Source organism: Pseudopodoces humilis, chromosome 8 (genome assembly GCF_049639895.1).
Source record: "Pseudopodoces humilis isolate 2021_Gansu_Grassland_sample_001 chromosome 8, ASM4963989v1, whole genome shotgun sequence".
In the NCBI taxonomy this organism is placed as follows: domain Eukaryota; kingdom Metazoa; phylum Chordata; class Aves; order Passeriformes; family Paridae; genus Pseudopodoces; species Pseudopodoces humilis.
The window spans coordinates 9,188,297-9,211,402 of record NC_142207.1 but is presented as its reverse complement, the minus strand read 5'-3'; the positions used below and the strand labels follow the sequence as shown (position 1 = coordinate 9,211,402).

Here is a 23,106-nt window from a genome sequence, read left to right as displayed (position 1 = left end):
AGTCTGAATAGGGGTGGAAGCAAGATGGCCAAGATCTGCCTCTTCTCTGACAGGTAAGCCATAAGCAAAGAAATTATTTCTCTGATTTTAACCTTCCAGAAATTGAAGTAGTTTCTCTCACAAACACTGTCCAATAAGAAAAACTTGAGCTGAAGAATTTTGTTTCCATCATTAGAGCAAAGACAATGTATCAGCTTGCAAGCAACAGCAAGTGGCTTTTCTTAGGTTTTAGATGGCTCTTTTAGGTTTCTTTTCTGCTGTTGTTTTACATTTATGTCACAAACCAGTCTAGCAAGCATTTCTTCCCTGAGAGTGCTGGCAAATAGCAGAAGTGGCTTCTCCTCCCCTGCGTCCCCCACCACGCCGAGTGCAGTGTACCAGCTGTCATTTGCAAACACTTATCCCGTAACAGTGACTGCCACTCGGGGGCCTGGGGCTTCCAGATTTCTTTCCATTCTCAAAATTCATGACAAGTGGCCTGATTTCCAAAGAAAAGCCGAAGGCTGGTAAGAAAGCCAAGGAAGCAGAAGCACAAGAGCAGTCGGTCCTCTTGTGAAGAGCATGCCTGAAATGTGCCTCTCTTTTTCCAGCTATTTTTAGTCTAGATTTGGGGTTCTCTGCCGAACCCCAGTGGCCCAAAAGGCCCTCGGCAGAGCGAGGCGCAGCGCGGGTTTGCCTTGCGCAGTCCCCAGAGCTGTGACCGTGACGCCAGCAAGCATTTGTGCCAAATCGCGGAGTTTTGGCGGAGCTCACGAACGCGCTCGGGAACGCGCCGGGGACGGGCGAGCAGCGGAGCGCGGCGGGCACGGACGGGGCACGGACGGGACGCGTGAGCCGAGATCGCCTCCAAAACCGCGCAGGGGCTGGCGCTGCACCCCGGAGCCTGCACCGGGACCCCCCCGGCTGCACGGGGCTTGCACAAGAGCCCCGAGCCAGGCAGTGACGCTCCTTGGGCGCTGCCGCTGCCCGGAGCCCACGAGGCAGCGATTTGGCTCCGGCAGGAGCAAGCGAGCACAGGTACGGACAGGATTTATTTTTCCTGTTGAAACACATTCGTCTGCAGATCAGCGCACAGGGAGCCCAGATACTACCAGCTGACTTCTCTGCCAGCCCACAGCCATCCCCAGAATCAAACAACACCCAGCTCCCCAGCCAGAACCTGGCTCCTGTGGAATTAATGTCCTGTGCTCCAAGCAGATAAACCCACGTGCTGGAGGAACACTGACCCGCAAACTATTTATTTTTTTTTTTTCCCCTAAGCAGAGAGAAAAAGCCACACCTATAAGACAGAGGTTCCTTTTCCTAGAGAACAGCAAATCTAGTGTTTCTGGACCAAATCCAAGAAGGCTCTGCAAAATTCCCACTTTCTGATTTTTACCAACAAAAAGAGGCCAAAGCAAAAGCAAACACAGAAATCCACTGCTGCTTCTGTTCCTTATTTAGGGTAGACTACATCTGAAATCTAATTATCTCTCTGCAACTCCCAGTGCAGTCAAGGCAGACAGAGAGGGATCTCCAAGGAGCAATTCTTTTAACCTGCCTGAAACACCTACCTGGGGATGTGACTGACTCTCTCACACCCAGCACCCAGGGATGCTACACTGAAATTACTCCAGATCCTGCCATCTGGGACATGCAAGTCAGACTGAACTCTTATACTAAGCAGAGCAGCTTTTCTTTCCAAATATTAGCCTCTTCAAACACCTGGAGGTGAAGGAACACCTTGGGAGCGTGTTGACCCAAGGGGCTACAAAAATAGCACGGTCAGTCTTCAAGAGGAGGCTATTTCACAGTTTGTGCTTTATTTTCCCTTCTTTCCACAGATTATGACAATCTAATAACTGGATTTAGAGTTCCCATACAGCCACACAACAGTTTTCTTTTCCATACATTGGATCCAGAAATGTCTCTGTTCAGGGACAGCTGTGAGACACGAAAAGGGATATTCCAGTGGGGTAAGTGCACCTTCTGTCTGCTGCTGTGTTGTGTTCCACATCACTGTCCTGCAGCAGGAGAGGTTCCTCCAAAGTGAATGCTTGTCACCTTGCTACAAGATCAGTGCTTTGGAAGACAAGTGTTGATGCAGCAGTTGAAGAATTCCTGGACAAGCAAGCCAGGGAGGACTTGCCACTCATTCTTTCAGGAAGATGGGGGAAAAAGGAAAAGTCACTACAGGGGACATGGTTCATATCAAAGCTAAGCAAGAGTCTCTTCAGTTTTTAGAGACAAAAGGACAAAGCTGGGGGGGATAGCTGGGGACAGAAGAGGAAAGGTCAGGAATACAAATGGTGAGAAGAGTAGCATCACTGACAGTGGGTGCTCAACCCAATCTGAAAAGCAACCCATGGTGCCTCAGAGCTCTTCAGTCACTGCAAAAAACCCACAAATTTCTGGATAACAGAAGAACAACCTTCAAAGGACACAGTTCCTGCGTCTCTAGAGCCAACACATAAAATGTAATTAAGCTTACATTTCCAGGGGCAGCTAATTATGGAGCCACCCATAAAGAAGCAGTGCCATCCCTGCCGATGTACATCGCAGGATACTGGGAGTGTTGGTGAGGACTTAGAGGACTCTGCACAACACAAAGAAGCAGATATCTCAGCAACATTTATTGAGACCTTTTCCATCCTTAACCAGTGGATAGGAAGAACAGAAAGAAATCCTGGGTGCAATTGCATTTTAAGTGAGAGATAAAGGTTTTGTGGCACCTTCTTCCAATGGGAAGGCTGTGGATGTACTGTGGATGGCCACAGTAGGAGCCACCCCAATTTTCTGAGCATTAGGCTCAGGCAGACTAAAGTTTGAAGTTTTTGGAGTTTTGCCAAATGCAACCTTACCTAAACCTCCAGCTGGACTTGCAGAGCTCTGGTTTCTTACCCCTGCTCATCTCCTGCCCTGCTCCTATTAGCAGCCAATTTCCCCTCTACATATTTATCTCCCTATTCAAAGAGGGATGTTGCAACACCTCGGTTATTAGCTCCCAAATGTGGGGTCCTACAGCTTCTCACTGCCCTCTGCTCCCCTGAAACCAGACAAATCCTGTCAGCACCCCCAAACCAGGAACCTGCTGCCCTGTGACCCTCTAGGAGCACCTCCATCAGACCCAGCTCCCCAGTCCCTGTGTGTTTGCTGGGAGTCTTCAGCACTGCGGTGCCAAAGCCAGCCTGCTCCAGTAACTGGACATAGGGGAAAGGAGAAACATTACCTGGATCAAGTCAATAATTCCCCAGGACCATCTGCCAAGGACCAGCATGGAGGCATCTGTCCTGCCGCTCACACATTTGCTGGCAAACATCACTTTATTTTTCTTACCATCATCACCTTCATTTAGCTCCAGCCCAGGAAGCTCCACAGTGGATGTCAACATGACAGAGAAAAAGGAAATGTTTTCAAATTTAAAAGTAATATGAAACCCAGCAAACACTAAATTGCCTTGTAATCGAAATCATTATATTTGTTGGTAGGAAACAGAAAAAGCCCAGCTAAGCACTATGTATTTAGCATTTTAAAGCTAAAAATAGCAGTAACTACATCAGCAGGGAGAAGGAGTTTGAACAGAAAGTGAATGATCACCAGCAATTACTTCTGGATATTTTAAGTAAGTGCCCTGAAATTGAAAAAGGCAACACATGTTCAAATCCCTGTCCAGGCTTACAGGACAAATATAACCAGGTAAATTAGGTAGAAAGGAGAAATGCTAAAGCCAACCATAAAAAGAAATTAGAGGTTAGGAAAGATCAATTATCTATAAGGAAGCAAGATGTACTTTGGGAAAATTTAACACTGAGAATGATATCAGATTTTGAAAGGAGGATTCCTGATCTCCTCTAATAGTTTGGCTACTCCTAGTTCACAAAGGAGTCCACTCCATCTGTGAATATTCCTGATGCTTTACGTGGTTCAAAGGTTAATTACTCACTTTTATTCTTGAGATGTCAAACTTCACTAACAGCATAGAGCTATAATGTAATAATGTGTTAAACTACACAAGAATATCCTTTTCACTTAATTTAGGAGGATGCTAAAACCAAATCATGGTCTCTGCAGGCTCTTCAACAACTATAGCTGTGCCTGAGCTCCATCACAAGGGGATATTTTCTCCCAAGACACACCCAGGGTGCAGCACTAGACATTATCTGCTTAAATTAATGCCTATATCTCCAGATCCATATAGCTTTTTCTCAAGCTTATAGAACTCTCTACATAAATGATCTCTGAACCATGGATGCTGATATTCAACAGTTCTTAGATTTCAGGAGAAATTCCACAAGTCTAAAAGAAGGCTGATATTTTGTCTGTTTATAAAAGTATGTAGCTACAGAGACTGAATTACTATAGGCCTGTCAGTCTGAAACTAATCCCTGGGAAAAGAATAGTTGATACAGAGCTAAAAGAGATTAATGCCAATCAACATGTTCATGAAAAACAAATCTTGTCAAATTAATTCTCATTTTAAGAGATTACAGTTTCCTTGATGGAGCAATACTATTAATGCAGCAATCCACCACATCACAGCTCTCCTCACTCTGGTTGGGCCAGTCCTGCTCTGAATCAGAAAGTCAGCCTAGCATTCCTTAAGATAAACTAAAATTTGGTCAAAGCCGTCAGGATGCAACTAGAAATGGGAACTCTTTAGGGAAGCAGGGTCCTGCTGTGTTCTGCCATTGGCTCTGTGCTGCTCAGACTCCTTACTGTCTTTACTGTGGCGTTACTGAGACCACAGGTGAGATGGAGGTGGACAGGATTAGGGAGCCACAGGAAGAAGAGGAGGCTGTGCTGCTGGGAAGCAGTGATGAATCACCTGATGGGAGCAAGGAGCAGGTCAGTGGCAGGCCCTGCACGGCTCCGGGCAGCCCTGGTGTGGTCAGGCTGGGGAAAGAGCCACTCTGAGCAACAGCAGGAGCATCAGAGGTAGCTTAGAATGAGCAGGATGACCTCGGTGGCTAACCCAATCCATGGCAGTGTACAGGGAATGTCACACAGGAGTGGGAATGCTGCTGTGGCTGTTGCAACATCCACTCCAGGCTGGCAAATGGAAGATGAAGGGGATGTACAGTTCTGTCATGTGGCTTAGGAGGGATCTTGCTACAGCACAAGGAGCCCACAGCTCTTCCCTGCTGCCCTCTGAGCTTCCAGTATCTGTGAGGCCGTCAGGGGGAAGCCACCAGCACTGTGCTTGGAATCAAATCAAAACAAAGGAGACTGGAAATAAAGTCTATCCTTTTGGCCCCAGGAACAACCATCATGAGACTTGGCCCCTCTGTCACCAGAGAGCACACACTTCAGAAAAACCTCATTCAAAGCAGCACTGGGGCACGGTGACTTTGCCATCTCTTACACAGGACTGCAGCTTGCACAAGTGGCCATAGAGCATTCCTTCCGACCATGCAGCTGGCACCACATCCAAGCAGCTATTAAAAACAAACAAATAAAAATACTGCTAGCTCAGAAACCTCTGAGTCCAACTCACAGCAGTGTTTGTGCAGTGCAAAAGGCGCCCAAGCTGCAAATCACAGTGTAATACACTGTATTATTAATAGCAACCCACAGCAGGACACAAACTCAGCACTAAAACTGAAAAACTGCATGGAAAACTGCTCCAGATTACCCATCCCTTTGTATTTAGGCTTCAATTACACCATCATACCTCTGCAGGGCAGGAGATGAGAAGGTGGCCTTGGACCTCCCTGCAGTAGCGGGATCCCGGATCCCGGGCCCTGCGAGCTCCTGCTGGAGACCCACCAGAGGGCGGTCGGGGTTGCCTTTTCCCTTCGACTACAGCATTTTCCACCTTTGCATCCCAGGGAGCCTCACCACAACTCCACCTTTTATCTTCTGCAGCCAATTAGAGCTGCTTTCTGAAGAGAATATAATTGTGTTATCACATGCCACAGATACCTACAGATAACAGAACATGTTTGCTACAGATGAAGTTATTTATTAATTGTAGTCCATGGCTTGTTGGGGCAGCCTCTTTTAGAGCTTCATCAGACAGCAGGCCCCCAGATCACATCGTTGATTATGCTGGTGTTTATAGGATTGGGGTGCCCACAAAGTTTATGCTGGGTTTTTGAAGACTGAAACTTCTTCTCCTGTTTTATTTATTCAGAAAGGTGAAAACTACCATTTTAAATATAGATACAAAACATTAGACAAAATAAAATCTCTCCTTCTGAGTTATGTCACACCCTTATCAGTGTTGAACTCAGCTTCAGGACCAGTCATCACTACAAGTTTCAGTAAGAGATTATCATTACACTACCATTAGTATTATATAGCTGTCTTTGACAGCTCTTGAAACCTCCTTACCTCCTGCTTTCATCTTCCTCCTTTTCTTGTCTTCTCCAAAATAAGAACAAAGCTGCTTTTCTCTTTTCCTGCACAGCCCCATCTGCAGGTACAGAACTTTCCATCTGTTCTCCAGTAGCACCACCCATCCCATCTCTGCTCTCCCTTCTTCCCTGCCTCATCTCCTTATCTCCTCACCCTCTTGTGTATCTCTCCTCAAAACCTGTCTGCCCTCAAGTGCAGCTTTACCCTGTCCTTACCTGTCCAGGCATGGCACCATCTCTCCTTACCTCTAAACACTCTGTACTTCCACTATCTGAAGCTGTTTTCTTCCAAAACAACCCAAAATTCTTACTGATTTGTCTTGTTTCATGTTTCAGATTTGTTCTACAACCAGTCAGAGCAAAAGGTTCTTCTTGAAGAAAACACAGCATTATGAAGGCCAGTCTAGATAAGCTGTTCAAAAGCAACCAAAAGGCATCCAGAAAAGACAAACAAACCCAAACCAAACCCAAAATAGTTTCTCCTCTGCATCTGACCCTTCAGAAAGTCAGAATCATAAAATCCTTTTGATAACACTGTATCACCAGGAAGCACCAGAACACAGCAGCCAGAGGGTCACAAGCCTTTGCTTCCATGGCAGTGCTATTGTGGAGGGGACATCCGAGTCTCTGCCACTCAAGAGAGACACCTCTCTGCTCACAGCTGCAGTGAGCACCCTGCCTGCCCCAGGGGCCGCCCATAGAGGGAAGCAGCTCACAGCACTTTCTCTCCTGCACTGCCAAGGGTCTCTCAGGAGACAGAGTGACATCCTTAGGGAGATGCCCTGTCCTAGCAAACACAGCTCTGCTGGGGAAGCAGGGGGGAGCCCACCAGGCAGGAGCAGACATGGACTCATGGCAGCAGCAAAGGGAGTGCTTTTACTGGTGACATACTAGTACATTGTACTTGGATTTCACACCAAGGCCTGTGCTCCAAGTTTCCCAGTTCCCATTCCACTTGCTTCCTCTCTTTACATTATTTCTAGAGCAACCCTGTGTGGGGATTTTCATTACACATTGTGCCTCTCCTCACAGAGCTCTGCAGACAAACACGAGACAGAGGCAGCAGGGCTGGGCAGAACAGGAGGCACAAGGAAATATGGATTAGAGCCCTACTGTGCCATTGTGTGACAAGCACAGGGAATTAAGACAACTTCCTTCTGTGTAATCCTTTAGGAAACATTAGAAAGTGTTTCTCAGTTCTTGAACCAAGATGAACAAAGGAATTTCAGAGACAGAGAGAGTGATACAGGAAGATATCCTGAGCTGCAGTGCTCTGGGACTGCAGCCTTGCTCTGCTGGCTCTGCTGTGTGTTTGGCCACAGCCAACACTTTCCTCTGGCTCACCTGCACAAGGCAAACTCCTCAGTGTGGCTTGAGCTCCAAGATGTGCTCTGCGCCTGCCAAGGCAGTCCCTGCACACAGCTGCCAGGTTAACTCTGCTTGAGCTGATGTGCCAGATGCTGAAATAATACATCAAAAAAAGAGAGTTCATAAACCTCCATCTTTCCATTGCAGTTGGCTCTGTCACTCCTGCTACATTTCGGGAACAGACAACAGTAGCAACTAAAATGCTCTGACAATATAAGGTCCTGCTAGTAATGGGGAAGGTAGAGATAGCATGAACAGTGATAATCCACCCAGCAAAGCTTCCTGGGACAGAAGCAACAGGATCAGCAGATCAGATGATCCAGGCAGGCAAACATTTTTACATACAAGCATTTAGTTGAGATTAAGTTAAAATGTTCTTCCTACCTGTTATAATTCTCAAGGCACCAATTTTTGATATTTACTGGATAACTGGCAAAGTGGAACAAGTTACAGGGGTTAAATCCACACTGTAACTGGAAAAATGCACACTTTGCAAGCATGCATGTGTCAGGTGGGCTCTGTTTCCCACATGGAAACAGCCATTAGCTGGCTGGTTTCATCTTAAGAAGTTGAAAAGCCAAATGAGGAGGAGAAACCTTCACAGTTTGCTATGATCCCAAATTGCACAGACCACATGCAATGCTTTCCTAGAAAGACACAAGTAAAAGAAACAAAGTTATTGCAAATTACTCTTAATTTGCCTTTCACATAATTTCTGTCAAATAATGCAAAATGTTTTCAAAAGCATCTTCCCTTGACTTGATGGAAACATATTCAGACAGCTTCAACAAGCATCTAATTTTGGCCTTAGCACTATGTTCCTACCTAAAGGGGAAGCTGTGCAGAATTCACCAAATTTCAAACCCAAATTTGGAGGCCAGTTGAGAACTAAGATGGACAAGAACCACTTTCAAGAAGTCAAACAGCAGTTTTCAGAACAGGAAAGACAGTTTTTTACAAAAAAACCCAACATAACAAAAATATCAAAGAGCAATTTTATTTATCTTATTTGGCACAAAACTTACAAGAACTGTTTTGTTCCCTTCTTAAATTTTAGTACAACTAGCAAGGAAAAAAAAGGCATACTAATACATTTAATGAGCTGTACAGCAAGTGACATGTGGAAAGAGGCACCAGAAAGATCTACCAAAAATCAAAGTGCATGAAAAATACCTACTCTGAGCGCCTCATGGTATTGTATTAAGGCACCACTCTTTTAGAAGGTTTACTGAATACATCAAGTGTGCAACTTCTTGATTTGGAATGTGAGAGTCCTTCAGCCTGTATAAGAACCGGACACTGCAACCTCTAAATGGAACAATGTTTCTCCTTCTAGATGTTAAAGGAAGAAACCTCTTGTGCCCAACATCATCTCTCAGCCAGGCATGTCACTGTCATATGCTTTGAAAAAGCCAACACAGGTTATCAGAGTACCAGCATTTTACTTCAGAGTTTTAAGCTGTAGTGTGCACCAGAACTATGCATTCTTTACAATGGTTTTATAGAAAAGAAAGGTTGAAGAGACAGAAGTAACATGGGACATACCAGTAAATACATTTAGATAGTTTTATCAAAAGAACATTTAAGGACTTTCTGGAGTATCTCTTTAAAAAAAAAATCTGAATAGTGTTATAATCCAAAATAATTAAATACACTTTTCAACAGATTATTATAAAGCTTCCTTCAGGACTAGCAATCAAGTCTGACAAATTCCACAAGACTTCAGGAACTTTCAGAAAGGACATAGAAAAAGCCCAGTATTAGACAGTGGTAAGAGATTTTCATAATTGGAAACATTTAATGCAAATCCTGTAACTGCAAATCATGTTATACAGGTGTGTATATACATACATACACACGAAGACAAAACTCACACACACTGAAACATCATCACAAGGGCCAGACAGACACCTTGGTTCACCGTGGGTTCTGCACATCGCTGCTCTGAAGTATGACAGAAGCTGCACCAGGTTTATTATTTCAGCACCTTCATTAAGAACTATTTGTTTAAGAACCAAACCACTTCAGTTACAAGGTGCCACAGGCCAGATTCACACCAAGTGTAAACAGGTTCCAAACAACCAAAGAGAAGTTGCATCTGCTTCTTACCAGCTTTGACTTTGGTTTTTCTGCTCAGCTGGATCACCAGTCTCCTTTACTTGCAGGAAGAAGTTTAGTAAGAAATCAATGCCCGTATCAAAACTGAAGTGGGAACCAGTAAATGCAGAATATTGTTATCAAACCACTGTACAACACCTCTACTGTAGAGAGTTTCAAACATCTCAGGAGTTTGAGACTGCTTAACCTGAACTCTGGAAAAACATATTTCTCTATGGACATGCAAAGGCATTTAAATATGAACTCTAGGCATTACAATATTTCATTTTTTGTCCTCTTATGGTGTAGACCTCGAGAACATAACTGTGTGCCCCATTATAAAACCAAAGCACCCTTGAGCATTAAAAATTCTAAACAGCAAGGGTTGGAAAGAAGGGCATCTGGAAGTGATCTACACATTACAGAGCATGGTGTTTCACAAGTCTCTGAACAGTTTAGTTCATACTTTCTGGGATAACTTCCCCAATACCTTTGTCCCAATACAAAGCTGTAGTTTTCAGTAACTCTTTTACCCCTGTATTATTTGCTACCACATATAAAACATGCCACAAGTGGCAGTCAGGGCTAAACATTTAACAACATGTCCTTTTCATCCTTTATTAACAATTACATTTATTTCATGATTTGTATTTAAGTCATGTAGCAACATAACATTGGTGTTATACACTGTGCTTCCATTCTCTGGCACTTGGAGGAGGAATTCATTTCCAGATAGTCACATCTTGCTGAAGCATTCCTTTGCATTTGTCCAAACCTGAATTCCCTTTTAAAAGAACAGTTAAAAATCAATAGGTGGGAATATACTCTATTTGAAAACTTCATCCACAGCTTTCTTCAACATAAGACTCTACAAAGAAGTCCCATAAAACTTCACAGAAGAAGGCAGGGAGCACACTGAAATTGGACCACACTGTCTATTTTATATCTATAGCTATATCTATCTCAAATTAACATGCCACTGAGTTCAAGTAGGATGGAGTAAGTGGGAGGTTTAATGGGAGTAACTTCTAATCTTCTGTGACTGCCATGTTCCCAGTTACTGACAGTCTACATCTGCCCCCCTGCTGACAGGAGAAATACACTGGGCCAGCCTTTCCCAAGCCACGTACCTTTTTGCACATGCTAATCTGCATAACAGCATAGCTTATAAGTGCCTCCTTCAAATCATGATTCTTCTGCTCTTTAAACCGTTCAATGTCAGCCCAGGCACTTTTCACAAAGTCTCTGAAATTTAAAGCAATGATTTCTGTTGGTAAATGTTTTACATGCTCCACCCTCAGCTCTCAACATTCAGCAGAGAAGCTGTGTAGGACAGAGTGCTCCATCTTTCAGTCAGTAAATCAAGTCCGGTAAATATTATGCATCCTTCAGTGTCCTCATTTTACAACTGGCACCACAACCTAATTTTCCACCTTCTTTTTAAGATTTTTAACCTAGAGTTTCACAGGACACATTAGGATGTTTGTTTGGTTTGGTTTTTTTTCCCAGGAAGCATCACTGCCATAGAACCAGCATAAGTCAGAATATAATTTTTCCTTCAGATTCTGTTGGGGTAACTAATTATCTTTATGCCAACATCCAGCACACAACACTGCATATTTCTTTTTCAACTGTCAAGTCAGAATCTTCATCTCTGCAGCATGAAGACTCACTTGTTTGTCAGGATGTGAGACCGTCAAGTTAAATAAAAATTTACAATGCAAATTTAATTTGGACAATTCACTTCAGAAATTAATTTTGTTGGTTTGGTGATGTGTAGTCAGGTCTCCTTAATTAAAATAGAGGAATATATCTGTAATTCATACTTTCATTTGTACTGGACTAGCAGTCACTCAAAAATTGCTTCCAGAGCTACAAAAGCACATCTCAAATACATCTGCCAAAATTATTAAGGTATTGCATTTCCTGAGTGTCTTGTTGTTTTGAACTATTCATGAACTAGTCTTATCTTTCCAGCTCTAATGCTAACATATCAGGAGACACCACATTTGCCCCTTGTGCTATATGACAGACATGTTTTGACAAAATCCCATTGCTTTAAGATTATTAGCTCCTATTTTTCATTTTTGCATACCTGAAGAAAATTTCATTAGAGCACCAAGAAGCAGTTACCCAAGCACAACTCCCCAGAATTCTCTTTCAAACAGAAGTAAGGTGCCCCCCGTATGAGAAATTGCAGAATATGGGCTCAGCACCCTTACACATAAACCAAACTAAATACTGTATTTGAAGCAAATCAGCCTTTGAGTCTCAGCCTATTCAGCTGCAGACCTCCAAAGCCCACCTGCTAAATATATTACTAGTGGAACATAAAAGCATGCAAGTCAGCCATTAGAGTGGGCTCAGTAACTGGGAAAGTCATCAGGTTTTACGTAAGCCATACACTCAGACCAGAAGCTAACTGCATGTACTGCACTTTATTTCACAACTTGCAGCTGACAGGAGCTTTTATAGACAGCTCATAAACACCAAGAATATATTAAAAACACTTATAAAATGCGAACACCTTCAAGAGCATCCAGTCAAGGACTTTTGCTAAGACAAGCCCTGTGTTTTCTTTGAAACAGTCAAGTCCATTTACCTGCCCTCCAGATTTTTAGACTTCAGTTGCTCTTCTCCTTCCCGTATCTGCTCCTCCAGAACCTTTATCTTGGCTTCCCTCTGCTCAGGGGTTTCTTGCCCAAAGAGCTTGCTGGTCATCCCCTTCAGGGAGAAGGTTCTCACAGTCTACAAAAAACAAGGATACTCTAGGTTTGGCATGTCCTGAGCGCAGCCACAGGACATCAGGTGACTTTTATTGGCATTTGTGCTTACTATTTGGCTGATTTTTTTGCTTTAATTTCCATTTCATTAATTGATAAGTAGCTCTGGTGACTCAGGTTAGACTAAGCAAAGAGGGGAGGAGGTAATTTGATGTTCAAACACTTTAAGGCTGACAAGGGTGAACTTCCAGAGCAGTTTTCCTAGTGAAGTAGGAAAGAAGCTAAGAGAAACCAAAGCCATAAAGGCATTCCATAAAGAACATCAATAGATCCAAGAGCAATGTTAAAAATTCTAAAACCGTCAGTTACAATTTTCAGATAATATTTTAGATAACATTATCTCCCATAAAAAAATGAACTAACACAACACAACAATAACACCCACTGTTCAAAAGGCAAAGGAAGTCTTTCAAAATTCCCAAAATTTCACCTTTAGGATAGAGTTGTCTATAGATGGAGTGTTATTCTGCTCCAGTAATTTACTGCAGCCCTTTACTTGCTCAGTATTCAATAAAAGCAGTTCGGCACAAACAGCTTATGTCACCAAGAACCAAGTTACTTTAAACCTCACATGCCTGCAGCTCATACGATACCACTTCTCAAGAGCAGCAGCCAGCATGCTGGTGCCATTTAAATATCATTCTAAGTAACTTGGCTCAAGTAAAAAAATAAATTCAGAAAGAGGCATCTTGGAGAAGAAAGTGGAAAAAGACTCACTCCTGTTGCCAGCTCCTCACACTGCTGCTTCTTAGATGTTAAGTCCTGTGCAGCCATTTCCAAATCATATTGCATTAGTTCATGCTTCCTGCAAACTGCCCTGGAAAGTAAGTAATGAAAGATCTGTCACAAAATATTTTGTTTTGCTACGTTTCCCTCCATTTACACTTTACATGTTTTGTTTGTTTTTGACAGGAAGCACCTCTAATTATTCATCTAGCCTAAATTCAACAGCCTATCACAGACTACATAACTCTACAAATGCTGTAGTTAAGCAAGCTTGGATCAAAGTATAAATAAAGTTTCAGTACAACAGCATTCTGCTTCTTGTTCAGAATTTTTCTGGTTCAGAATCATTCTTCTGGTTTTTTAGACTCATTCCAAGATATGCTAAGCAATACAAGCCCTACCACCTCCTTAAGGACACCACTGTAAAAGAGTTTAATTCAAAATACATTACAGAAATATCACAGCTTTGACAAAAGATACCTAGAGATGGTACCTGTCACAGCAACAATCAATCAATCATAAGATTCCTCACATTTTCTTCCTTAAACAATGAAACAAGAAACTGCTTCTAGACTCATACAGTGCCTTTCCTCTGGAAAAGAGGAGTTTCTTCTGACCACCTGCAGTAACTCCCAGTCCTGTGTGGGCTGATGATGCTACATCTGTACTCCACAGCCGGATGCACATTCGTCTCCCAGGAGAGGCTACCAGTTCTCCAGGTTCCCACACAGCAGCCCCCACACTCACCAACCCAATTCTCTACTGGAACTCTCCAAGAAGTTCAGAGCCAGCCCTTGCAAAGCACAATAGCTTTAGACACAGCCTTGCAGCATAAAGCAAATTGCTTTTGTGTCCATGCTTGTTAGGGGTGACTGTTTGACAAAAACTAATGTAAAACAAAACAAAAAGTTGGTATTTAAATGCACAACACTGTGCAGCAGATGGAAGTTATATTGGGCATTTTGAAACTTCCTGGAATTTATAGTGGCTGTAGTAGCCCTGTTTGGCCTATCTCATTTGAAAGCTGGAGCTTTCAGCACATTGGGGCACTACTACACCAAAAGTCAAGGAAACAGTGGAACCAGTGGAATAAACAGCATTTTCTTCCATAGTACACAGATTTTAACATTTCTGTCTTTTCACTACTGATCAGATCAGTTCTAATTTGTACTGCCACTCACATGGCAATCAAGTACAAGTAAGCAGAATAAGAAACAAGGAGACTCCACAACACTGGAATTTCTCCTCAGAAAACACACAAGAGGATACCAGACTAAATAAAACATCAACAACACATTATAGAAAAAGGACTACAACTTCCATTTGGGCTCTACATACCGCAGTGCTTCTGCATAAAAAAGATACTCCTTCAGCTGATCTGCATAGTGCTCCTCTTCCTCCAGTATGTCATCAATAGAAGCTGCATACCTAGTGAAAAACAGTCACAGTTAAATGTAAAGCTGATTAATTTAACCTTTAAGGATACACATCCAGTAACAAGGGAGAACACCAGCTTGACAGAAACACCCGTGACAAACAGCAAAGAACACTTCCAGAAAGGATTTTTTCTTTGTTTTTAATTAAACTCTGAATCAGCTAATGTCAACACTCCCATGGGCCTGCTTCTTTCGCTGTTGCTACAATGAATCTTTTGACAAGTATAAAACCTATCATAATTCTCCTGCTGAACACGAGGTAGCTTTTCTTACAGGAAAAACCCCAAATTTATTCCTTTTCTTCAGTGGACAGTAAATAGGCAGCTAGGCAGCACCAAGACAAAAACAACAACAACCCAAAACAAACACCAACCAAAAAACCCCACAAAAAAAAAAATAAAAAAAAGTCAGTGCAAAAGAAATCCTTCAAGGCTTAAAGCATTAAGGCTCAGGAATGTGAACATCACACCTTCTAAAAAGCAGAGGCTGCATTCATGGCTTGTTATACAGCCTGAGTACAAGATAACTCACAGGGGTACCCTGAACACCACAACAATTAAGTCACTTCAGCTCCTTCAAGCTCTTTAGCTTTGTCTGCTGTGTAAGTCAAACATATTAATTCACACCAAGAGGAAGTTTCACCCTCCTTTCAGGGAGAAATCTGAAGTACAAGGGCTTGGACCAAATCTGCAGCTCTTGCATTCAGTAAGTTTTGTTATTTAGGTTGATGTCTCCTATAAATAGTAACAAACACTTTATTTTTCTAGTTGATACTGCTTATTTGACAGTATTTAATGTGTTCTTGCTAATCAAGGTGACTGTCTTGGACAGATTTGCAGGGACAGGCCTACAGCTAAGAGGTAACTGCACATCTCAACTGGCACAGCTACAGAAATCAGATTCCTCTATAGCCTCGCACGCAAAGCATGTGCCACTGGAGATAACAGAATAGATGAAGGCATTTGTGTGGGATCTCATTCATCCTGGTTAACTCAGTCTGGATTCTCAGCTATGTGGCAAGCTTTCACACATCTGCAGGCTCTCTGAAGTGAGCATATATCCATTCTTCTCTAGCAACTAGCACAATGTGACCCAAATGCTAATTATACCACCTCTTGGCTTTCAAGTTTTTGCAAAATCTTTGCATTTTCCCTTTTCTCCCTATGCCTCTCCAGTGGTATGCTCTGTGGAAGAAATGGCAGAGTCTCAAGCTGAAAGGGAACCAGTAACGTGAATTTGGGAAGCTTGCAAGTATGATGGGTTGTTTTGATGCTCTGTGAAATGCAAGACATGGCACATCCAGGAAAAGCCCTACCAAGGCTCTTGGTGATGAATAAATATAACATATGAAGTGGTCAGCAACAGCAGACCAGTTTAAGTAGAAGGGATTAAAAAATAGGGAGAACAAGAATTCATATTATGAATCAAAGTAAGGAATAAGTCAAAACTATTGAAAAATACACTTGTTCTGAAAAAATCCTGCAGTCACACAGGTCATAAATGGCTTACCCTATTTTAAGTTCTGCAGTGCAATAATTTTAGTATAGTGGTTAGATTTCTCAGGGCAGCAGATGGACTGCATTTCATTTTCAAGTAAAATCTAAGTTTAGAGCAGTGCTAGAGCTCATCTGTGGCAGATTAAATCTCAGAAAAGAACCTCAAAAACAAACAACCAGAAAATTTCACCAAACAAAATCCTACCTTACCTAGACAGGTTTTTATAATGAGTTTGATTTGGAGGAAAAAAGAAATGTAATATGACAAGCTACATTTCTGACTGCCTAATCTTAGGCAAACTAGAGAAAGTGTTAAGGAGAAACATTGCAGAAAGTTCTAAAGGTACCTGACATGGTCTCACTCTTTGTGTAAACTGTCAACTAAACCCTTGTATTAGTTTAGACTGGTTCAATATATAATGCCAGTCTAGTTGATACAGAGATAAAGGGTCACTCATTAATGGAATAAAGGAAAGAAGTCAAAAGTCTGGCATTTTCTTCTTTCATCTTTTAAATGCTAGTTATAGCCATTCAGTCCAACTTTCTCAGCATACTCTGTCACTTTAGCAAGCCTCATCCTGTAATAAAGCACACATCCAGAGAAGCTATGAGGTGTCTTCTCCAAACTTTGGGCAATTATAGATCACACTAACCCATAACAACTCAAAAGCTTAAATAAACATCTAGTAAAGACTACAGCATATGGGGTAGACAGAGAATAATTAAATTAGTTTTGAAGCTCAACATCTGTATTAGGCAACCTTCTCGAAGTAGCTTTTTGTTGCAATAAATTCCCACCTGATGTTATGGGAATGGTAACTGAATTGGTAAGTTATACTTTAAAGAGATCACAGATATGAACCTTACTGCTAGGACACCACACGGGTAACTGAATGAGTTCCTGAACCTCACAACTGCTGCTTCTTGCTTGATTGTCATCACTAAGGGATTACTGTTACACAGGAGTGCCAAAGCAGAGGAGATGACAGACAATGAAAGATACCTCAGACTTCATGCAGTGAGTAAAATTAGCCAGAACAGCAGTTTCCCACTGCCATTACTCTGCATCTTTAGCCCTGTGTTACAGACAAAAATATTAAATATTATGGATGTGTGAGAGCCCCCTGACTGAGAAGTGAGACAAGCTTCTTATAATTGGTTATGCATTTCCAGGTGTTTGACATTTTGGTGTGGTGTATCTGAAGCTCTGAAAACCTACATGTGATTCCTTAACTCCACTATATCATACCAAATTCTCAGAGTCTCTTCAATTCCTGCCTAACACAGTAGGTGCTTAAAATTGTATTCCACCCCTACTTCAATTATTTTTCTTCAGAAGGCAGAATGCATTCTCCATTGCTTTATTCTCACCAAAGCCCTCTGCCTTGAAAATTATACAGCTTTTCTTGTATGGAAACCATCCCATTAGACAGAACACAGAACTGTGAATAAATCATTCAGAAGGACTCAAATTCTTAAAGATTTGATAGAAGCAGAATTACTCTAAAAAACTTGAGGGCATGGCTCTTCAAACTCTTCCACTTGGCAAGGCCAGTAACAACCTGTTAACTTGACACCACCAATAACAATCAGGCAGTAGTACATATGTAAATCTGCCCTATAAACTAAACCTGAGAACTTTATTTCCACAGGAATTAAATTTTATCAGTAAAAATATTGAATGAAGTGTCACACACCTTCCATCTCCTGCTGGAGCTGTTACTTATGTGTTGTGTGGGATTACAGAAGAGGAATCAGAGTGGTAAGAAATGGTGTTTCACTTGCTATATGTGACTATCTGTAAAGAAGAAGCCATAGCTTAGAATACTACTTCTGTGAGCACTCCCAAGTGCTAGACTCTTATTTTGAAGGCTGTGCTTCACATACTCTGCCAAATGACTCTAAAGATGCAAAGAGAGAGGATTCTTTCCTTTATTATATCCAGTCAGTGTTTTTTTCAAGAATCCACTGGAGTTTTGGTGCCGATTAATTAAATTTCTTAACTCCCTGTAATTAAGTCCAAATCTGTGTACCATCTACCACATGGTACAAAACGCTGCTATCAAAACCAAACGGATCTCATCAGGTCTGTAGTACATTAAAGTTGTATTCCACTGGTTTCTGGCATAGTAGCTTAACGGAAAAACTGGAAGGATTCCAAACACTTCTATGATTTCAAAATAATAATAAAAAAAGAAACCCTTCTGGTTCTCCTGAGGCTTTTTGAGCTACTTAATACAGTATATGGATGCTAAAACTGTGCCTGCATCCAAGGCACAGAAACAGTGTATACCTAAAAACAACGCACCCCCAACTTTCTTGGTACTCATATGTACTTTGGGATTGAGAGAAAAGAGAGGAAGGAGGGAGAGTTCCACATCTGGCTTACATCAAACTATCAGATATTCAGTCAGTACTTACACATCCATGTGGTGGCCAGCACTCTGCAACCCATCCCCCATCTCCTTCTCTATTGCACTCCACTCACTGTAGGAAAAACAAACGAGAAACAACATCACACATGAAGGGTAAGGGAAGTTAATAAGCTGCATCCTGTATATAGTTTCTTTCCAGGTGACACCTGAATGGAAACTGCCTCAAAGTTAAACTTGGTCAAACTGGTTTTTTTCTTTAAGGAATAGCACTAACAATGTGACAAGGCCATTTATGGCACACTGTTAAACAATTGTCCCTAAACTCATCATCACAAATATAGTTAGTTTGGGATGGGTTTTGAGCATAACCTTGTTTAAATAGCTGAAACTCAATTTAGAATAAATCAAACAAACAAAACCAAACCACCAAGCATTTAATATAAACGGGACAAGGGACAACAACAATGGTGAACTTTCTGAAATACATTTTGGCTCATCAAGAATATACTAAGCTTTCCAGATTTACAGGATAGAAGATAGAAACCTCTCATTCCAAAAACTAAAGGGTGAGATTTGACTTTTGTAAGCATTTTACTTCTCCTGAAACTATTTGATGTACGTAGCTTTATTTTTTCATAGTAGACTCCTGTTTAGTTCTATTCATAAAAAAAAAAAATTCTAACTTGCAATTGTCTCAACTACCTATTTACATTAGAGATATTATTTAAATAAAGAAAGAAACAGAGCTACAAAAAAGATAGCAAGAGACTTGTTTTGGTCATCCTGGTATGTACTCTGCCATTTTAATTGTGTTCTCAGCTTTGAGAAACCTTATGAGAGTTCTTAGTTACAAGAATTACACCCACAACTCCTTTTACAAGGAAAAAAGAGGTTCTCCTTATATTTCGCATAATTTATGTGTAATGCGTCTATTCTGTCCTTCATTTTTTTATAAACATTCCACTCTTCTGATGTTGATATTTGTTTGTCTTTGTGTTATTACAGAACTACACCTAATTTCATTTTAAAACCCCCAATGAGAAAGACATCTGCAATCCATTAACCCAGAGAATTAAATTTAGCACTTGAACAGTGCATAGAAGCAGGAGGTTTCCCTTAACCAGAAGTTTAGATTCTTGAATTCTCCAGTGAGATGGAAAACTTGAGCATGCAATTCCCTCATACAAATCAAAAAAACGATTGGCAAATTCACTTCTAAAAGCTACTAAAATTGGATAGATATAATTGTTGATTTTTATCTATTAAAAGAACCTAGAAGCTTTTTCAGAGACAACTGCATGAAGAATAGTGAGTTACTTTCTGAAGAAACAAAATGCCAACGCAGCAGCAGAAGGCCCAAAGGTCTAGCACACAAAGCAAAAAGCTGTAGTCTTCACTAGAGACTAAGCTCAGCAGATCCGGAGATCTCTGCATGCAGCACAGAAATCTCATTAGCACTGCAATACAGAGTTTTTCAAGATAGACAATTAAATGTTTCACATATACATTTCAAAAGCCTAACAACACAACCAAGAAATTCCCTTCTCTCCCCCCATAAATATGTATATACATAACTATGTATCTATTTAAAAACTGGATGAACTCTTACCTGAATACTCTTCCGTAGTTGCCATGGACTTTATAGACACCATAAAGCCGGTCTGCTACCCTCTAAAACATTTTAGAGAGAGGTTTTTTCATCAACATTGAGTGCAATTGCTTTGTGAAAATCCACATACATACTCCAAGCTAAAGCCCTAATGTTCTTACACAGGTAAACAAGATTAGGCCTAAATCTAACATAAGCCACTACCGAAGGGAAAAAAAAAAACACAACAGCATTAAGTCCTGGAAGACTGAAGTCACAATCAAGGCTATGTTGAAAAGTATAATTTTAAAACTATCTTTGGAAGTGCTTGTTGATAGGATATGTCTGTGGAGACCATAACCAAGTTCCCTTCCATTTTTGATAATCAACTAGAAGGCATTCTTTATCCAAATAATGCCAAATTTTTGCACACACTTTTTTATTTAATTTATAGACAGAAAGTCAGAAGTCCATCTTGACATCAGTACTGTAGGGAAACCTTCAGTAAAATTCTAACAAGTGACTTGATTTTTCCACCCAGCTGAGTGAAGGAAAGGAAATGAGCTATCCATTGCAGAACTCATTACTTGAGCTAGAGGTCATTTCAGCTGTTTGGAGTGCCAGTGCCTGCTGCAGCCAGCACTACAATGCTGGCAAAACCTCAGAAGAAAAGACACGTGTACACTCTGAAGTGTGAGTTGTATTCCAGATAATGTCCCTGGAATCATAATGTACCAATGAATGAGAGTGAAGTTCTGCAAGAGCTACCATTATTATTATGTCTGTCACAGCAGTAGTAAAAAGGAAACATAAACAAATTGCCCAACAGATCTCACACACACAACCCTGAGAAAACAGGACTGTCTGTAGAACACCACTCCTGAGAGTGATTAATTCTCTCAAGAACCTGAGTTTAACAGAGCAATCCATTACTGTTCTCTCTGCTGCACAGGTCCATTGAAAATTAAATCCCTGTTAAACATACTAAAAAGAAATATCATGCTCTCATTATTGGAATTGTAATTTCCTATTTCCTTTTTGTGTCTTTAAAAAAATAATAACCTTCCATTCTAAACCTATAGAATACCTTAATGCATTACATAATTGTTGCCATCATTAGAAAGACTATTATTCATGGAAGATCAATGAACGAGCTAAAAAAAGAAAACACATATTGGGAAGCAGAAAGAATTCATGCTACAAGCTCAGATAAACAATGCATTATATGTCTGACCAGAAAACTCTTTTGGGGCCCTTTCCAAACCAAACATCCAGCAAGAGCAACTTGACTGCTGAGTAGAGGGAAGCAGACGCCTTGATCCTCTTTGAAACACCTCCCTGTGATACGTGACCATCACAGGACAGGGCAGATTAGCAACAGGCACTGTCAAACCCAACCATCCTATCTGGAACTCCTTCCCCACTCCCAAATCTGTACAAAGTCAGTGCCCTCACCTCTTGCTGTCTCCTGCTCCACACTCCAGAGACAGACTCCCTTAGGCAAAACTGCCCTTATTCTAGAACACATATACCACTTCTCTTGACTAAACAAGAAATACTGCCTTATAAATAAATCATACTATTTGTCACGACACACATGGGAAATACTTACAGCTCTGACGCGCAGAAGGTGTGATATGACAGACTGCAGTTCATCGCTGTAGTGTTTTAGCTCAGTAAATCTCCTGGGAGCAGGAAACAGATAGTACATCATTAGCCATCATGAAAGCAAGCTTTCACAGCATGCACAATAGAGCCACAACCCTGCGGCCAGCAAGACGGAGCCTTGATTGTGTTGGAGTGGAATTAGCTGAAGACTCCTAAAGAAGTGACTGCTGAGTTTAATTTCCCTAAAGTGAACAAACATCCCAACACTTGCATGACTGCTGTTTTTTTAAATGCAAATGTTGAAGGCTCAGATCAAATTAAGAGATAAAATTTTACGAAATAAGAGTAGTTAGCTGAAGTTATTACATTACTGTTTTGTTGTTGCTTATAAAAGCAAGGGATAGTGAATAGGAGAGCTTCAAACAAATATAAAGCCAAAATCTGCTGAAGTGTATTTCTCAATAAAAGCACGTTTCTGACAAGATACTTTATCTGACAAAGTTACTTTACTTTCAAGCTGCCTCTATCCAGTTTTGGTCACAGGTTTTCAGGGGTTCAAGGAAGCATTCACAATTACATTTCCCCTAGGGCTAATCTGTACAGTAACTGTAACATATGAAATCCTATTGAGACTTGTACCTGCACAGGAGCCATGTATGGCTGAAGGCCATCAAATCACTACATCTTAACAAGGTACCAGACAGAAGCAGTTGCAAGTGACATGTGCACACTGCTGGCTTGTCACTTCTGGGGAAGAGGCATTTTATCAGCCAGCCCAGTTAGGCTTCAGAGGCAATTTAAGCTGACACCTTTAGCTCTTGCTAATAACAAAGGTGAATCGTTTGCCACAGCTTTGCTAGTGACAGGTAACCAATTAAACCACAGCAACAGCCTCTTGTGTACACATAAACCCTCTCTACACAAGTCTGGCTCATGACCTACTTTGGTACACAAGAATGTATTTATTTCATCCAGATGGGAAACCAGAAACAGCTTTACCTAAATTACTAAACAATGATCTGAAAAGGAACATAGAAGAATGCAACTAGAATTAAGGAATGGGAGACTGAGATTAGTGTTCCAGGTTGATGTTCAAGAATGAAAAAAAACTTCATCCCTCCTCCCACCACAGGCATACAGTCAGGCTTTGTACTTCAGAATAGCTTGTACCCAAGAGGTCTTACTGAAATGAGTCGGGTCACTTGTTTTGGGTGACCAAGTATGAAATTCCAGGCTTTTTCATTTAACACCTCTTCCTCCCCTGCCAGGAAATCTTCCCCTAAAATATTCCCAT

At 41.3% G+C, this 23,106-nt stretch overlaps 1 protein-coding gene across 3 annotated transcripts in view; it reads right to left on the bottom strand.

The window, feature by feature from the left end:
• Positions 1–8,684: 8,684 nt before the first annotated feature.
• The window catches only part of SNX4 (sorting nexin 4), a 32,295-nt gene continuing 17,873 nt past the window's right edge, over positions 8,685–23,106 (bottom strand). For 2 of the 3 annotated variants that reach the window (XM_005519639.3, XM_088059205.1), the window contains exons 7-14: positions 21,817–21,889; positions 20,226–20,287; positions 18,663–18,728; positions 14,648–14,737; positions 13,301–13,400; positions 12,403–12,548; positions 10,931–11,045; positions 8,685–10,584 (exon numbers count right to left, since the gene is read on the bottom strand). In XM_005519639.3, the coding sequence (XP_005519696.2) occupies positions 10,537–10,584; positions 10,931–11,045; positions 12,403–12,548; positions 13,301–13,400; positions 14,648–14,737; positions 18,663–18,728; positions 20,226–20,287; positions 21,817–21,889 (700 nt within the window). In that variant the 3' untranslated portion in view covers positions 8,685–10,536. The remainder of the gene's footprint in view (positions 10,585–10,930; positions 11,046–12,402; positions 12,549–13,300; positions 13,401–14,647; positions 14,738–18,662; positions 18,729–20,225; positions 20,288–21,816; positions 21,890–23,106) is intronic. The other variant, XM_088059206.1, reaches the window with a different exon arrangement.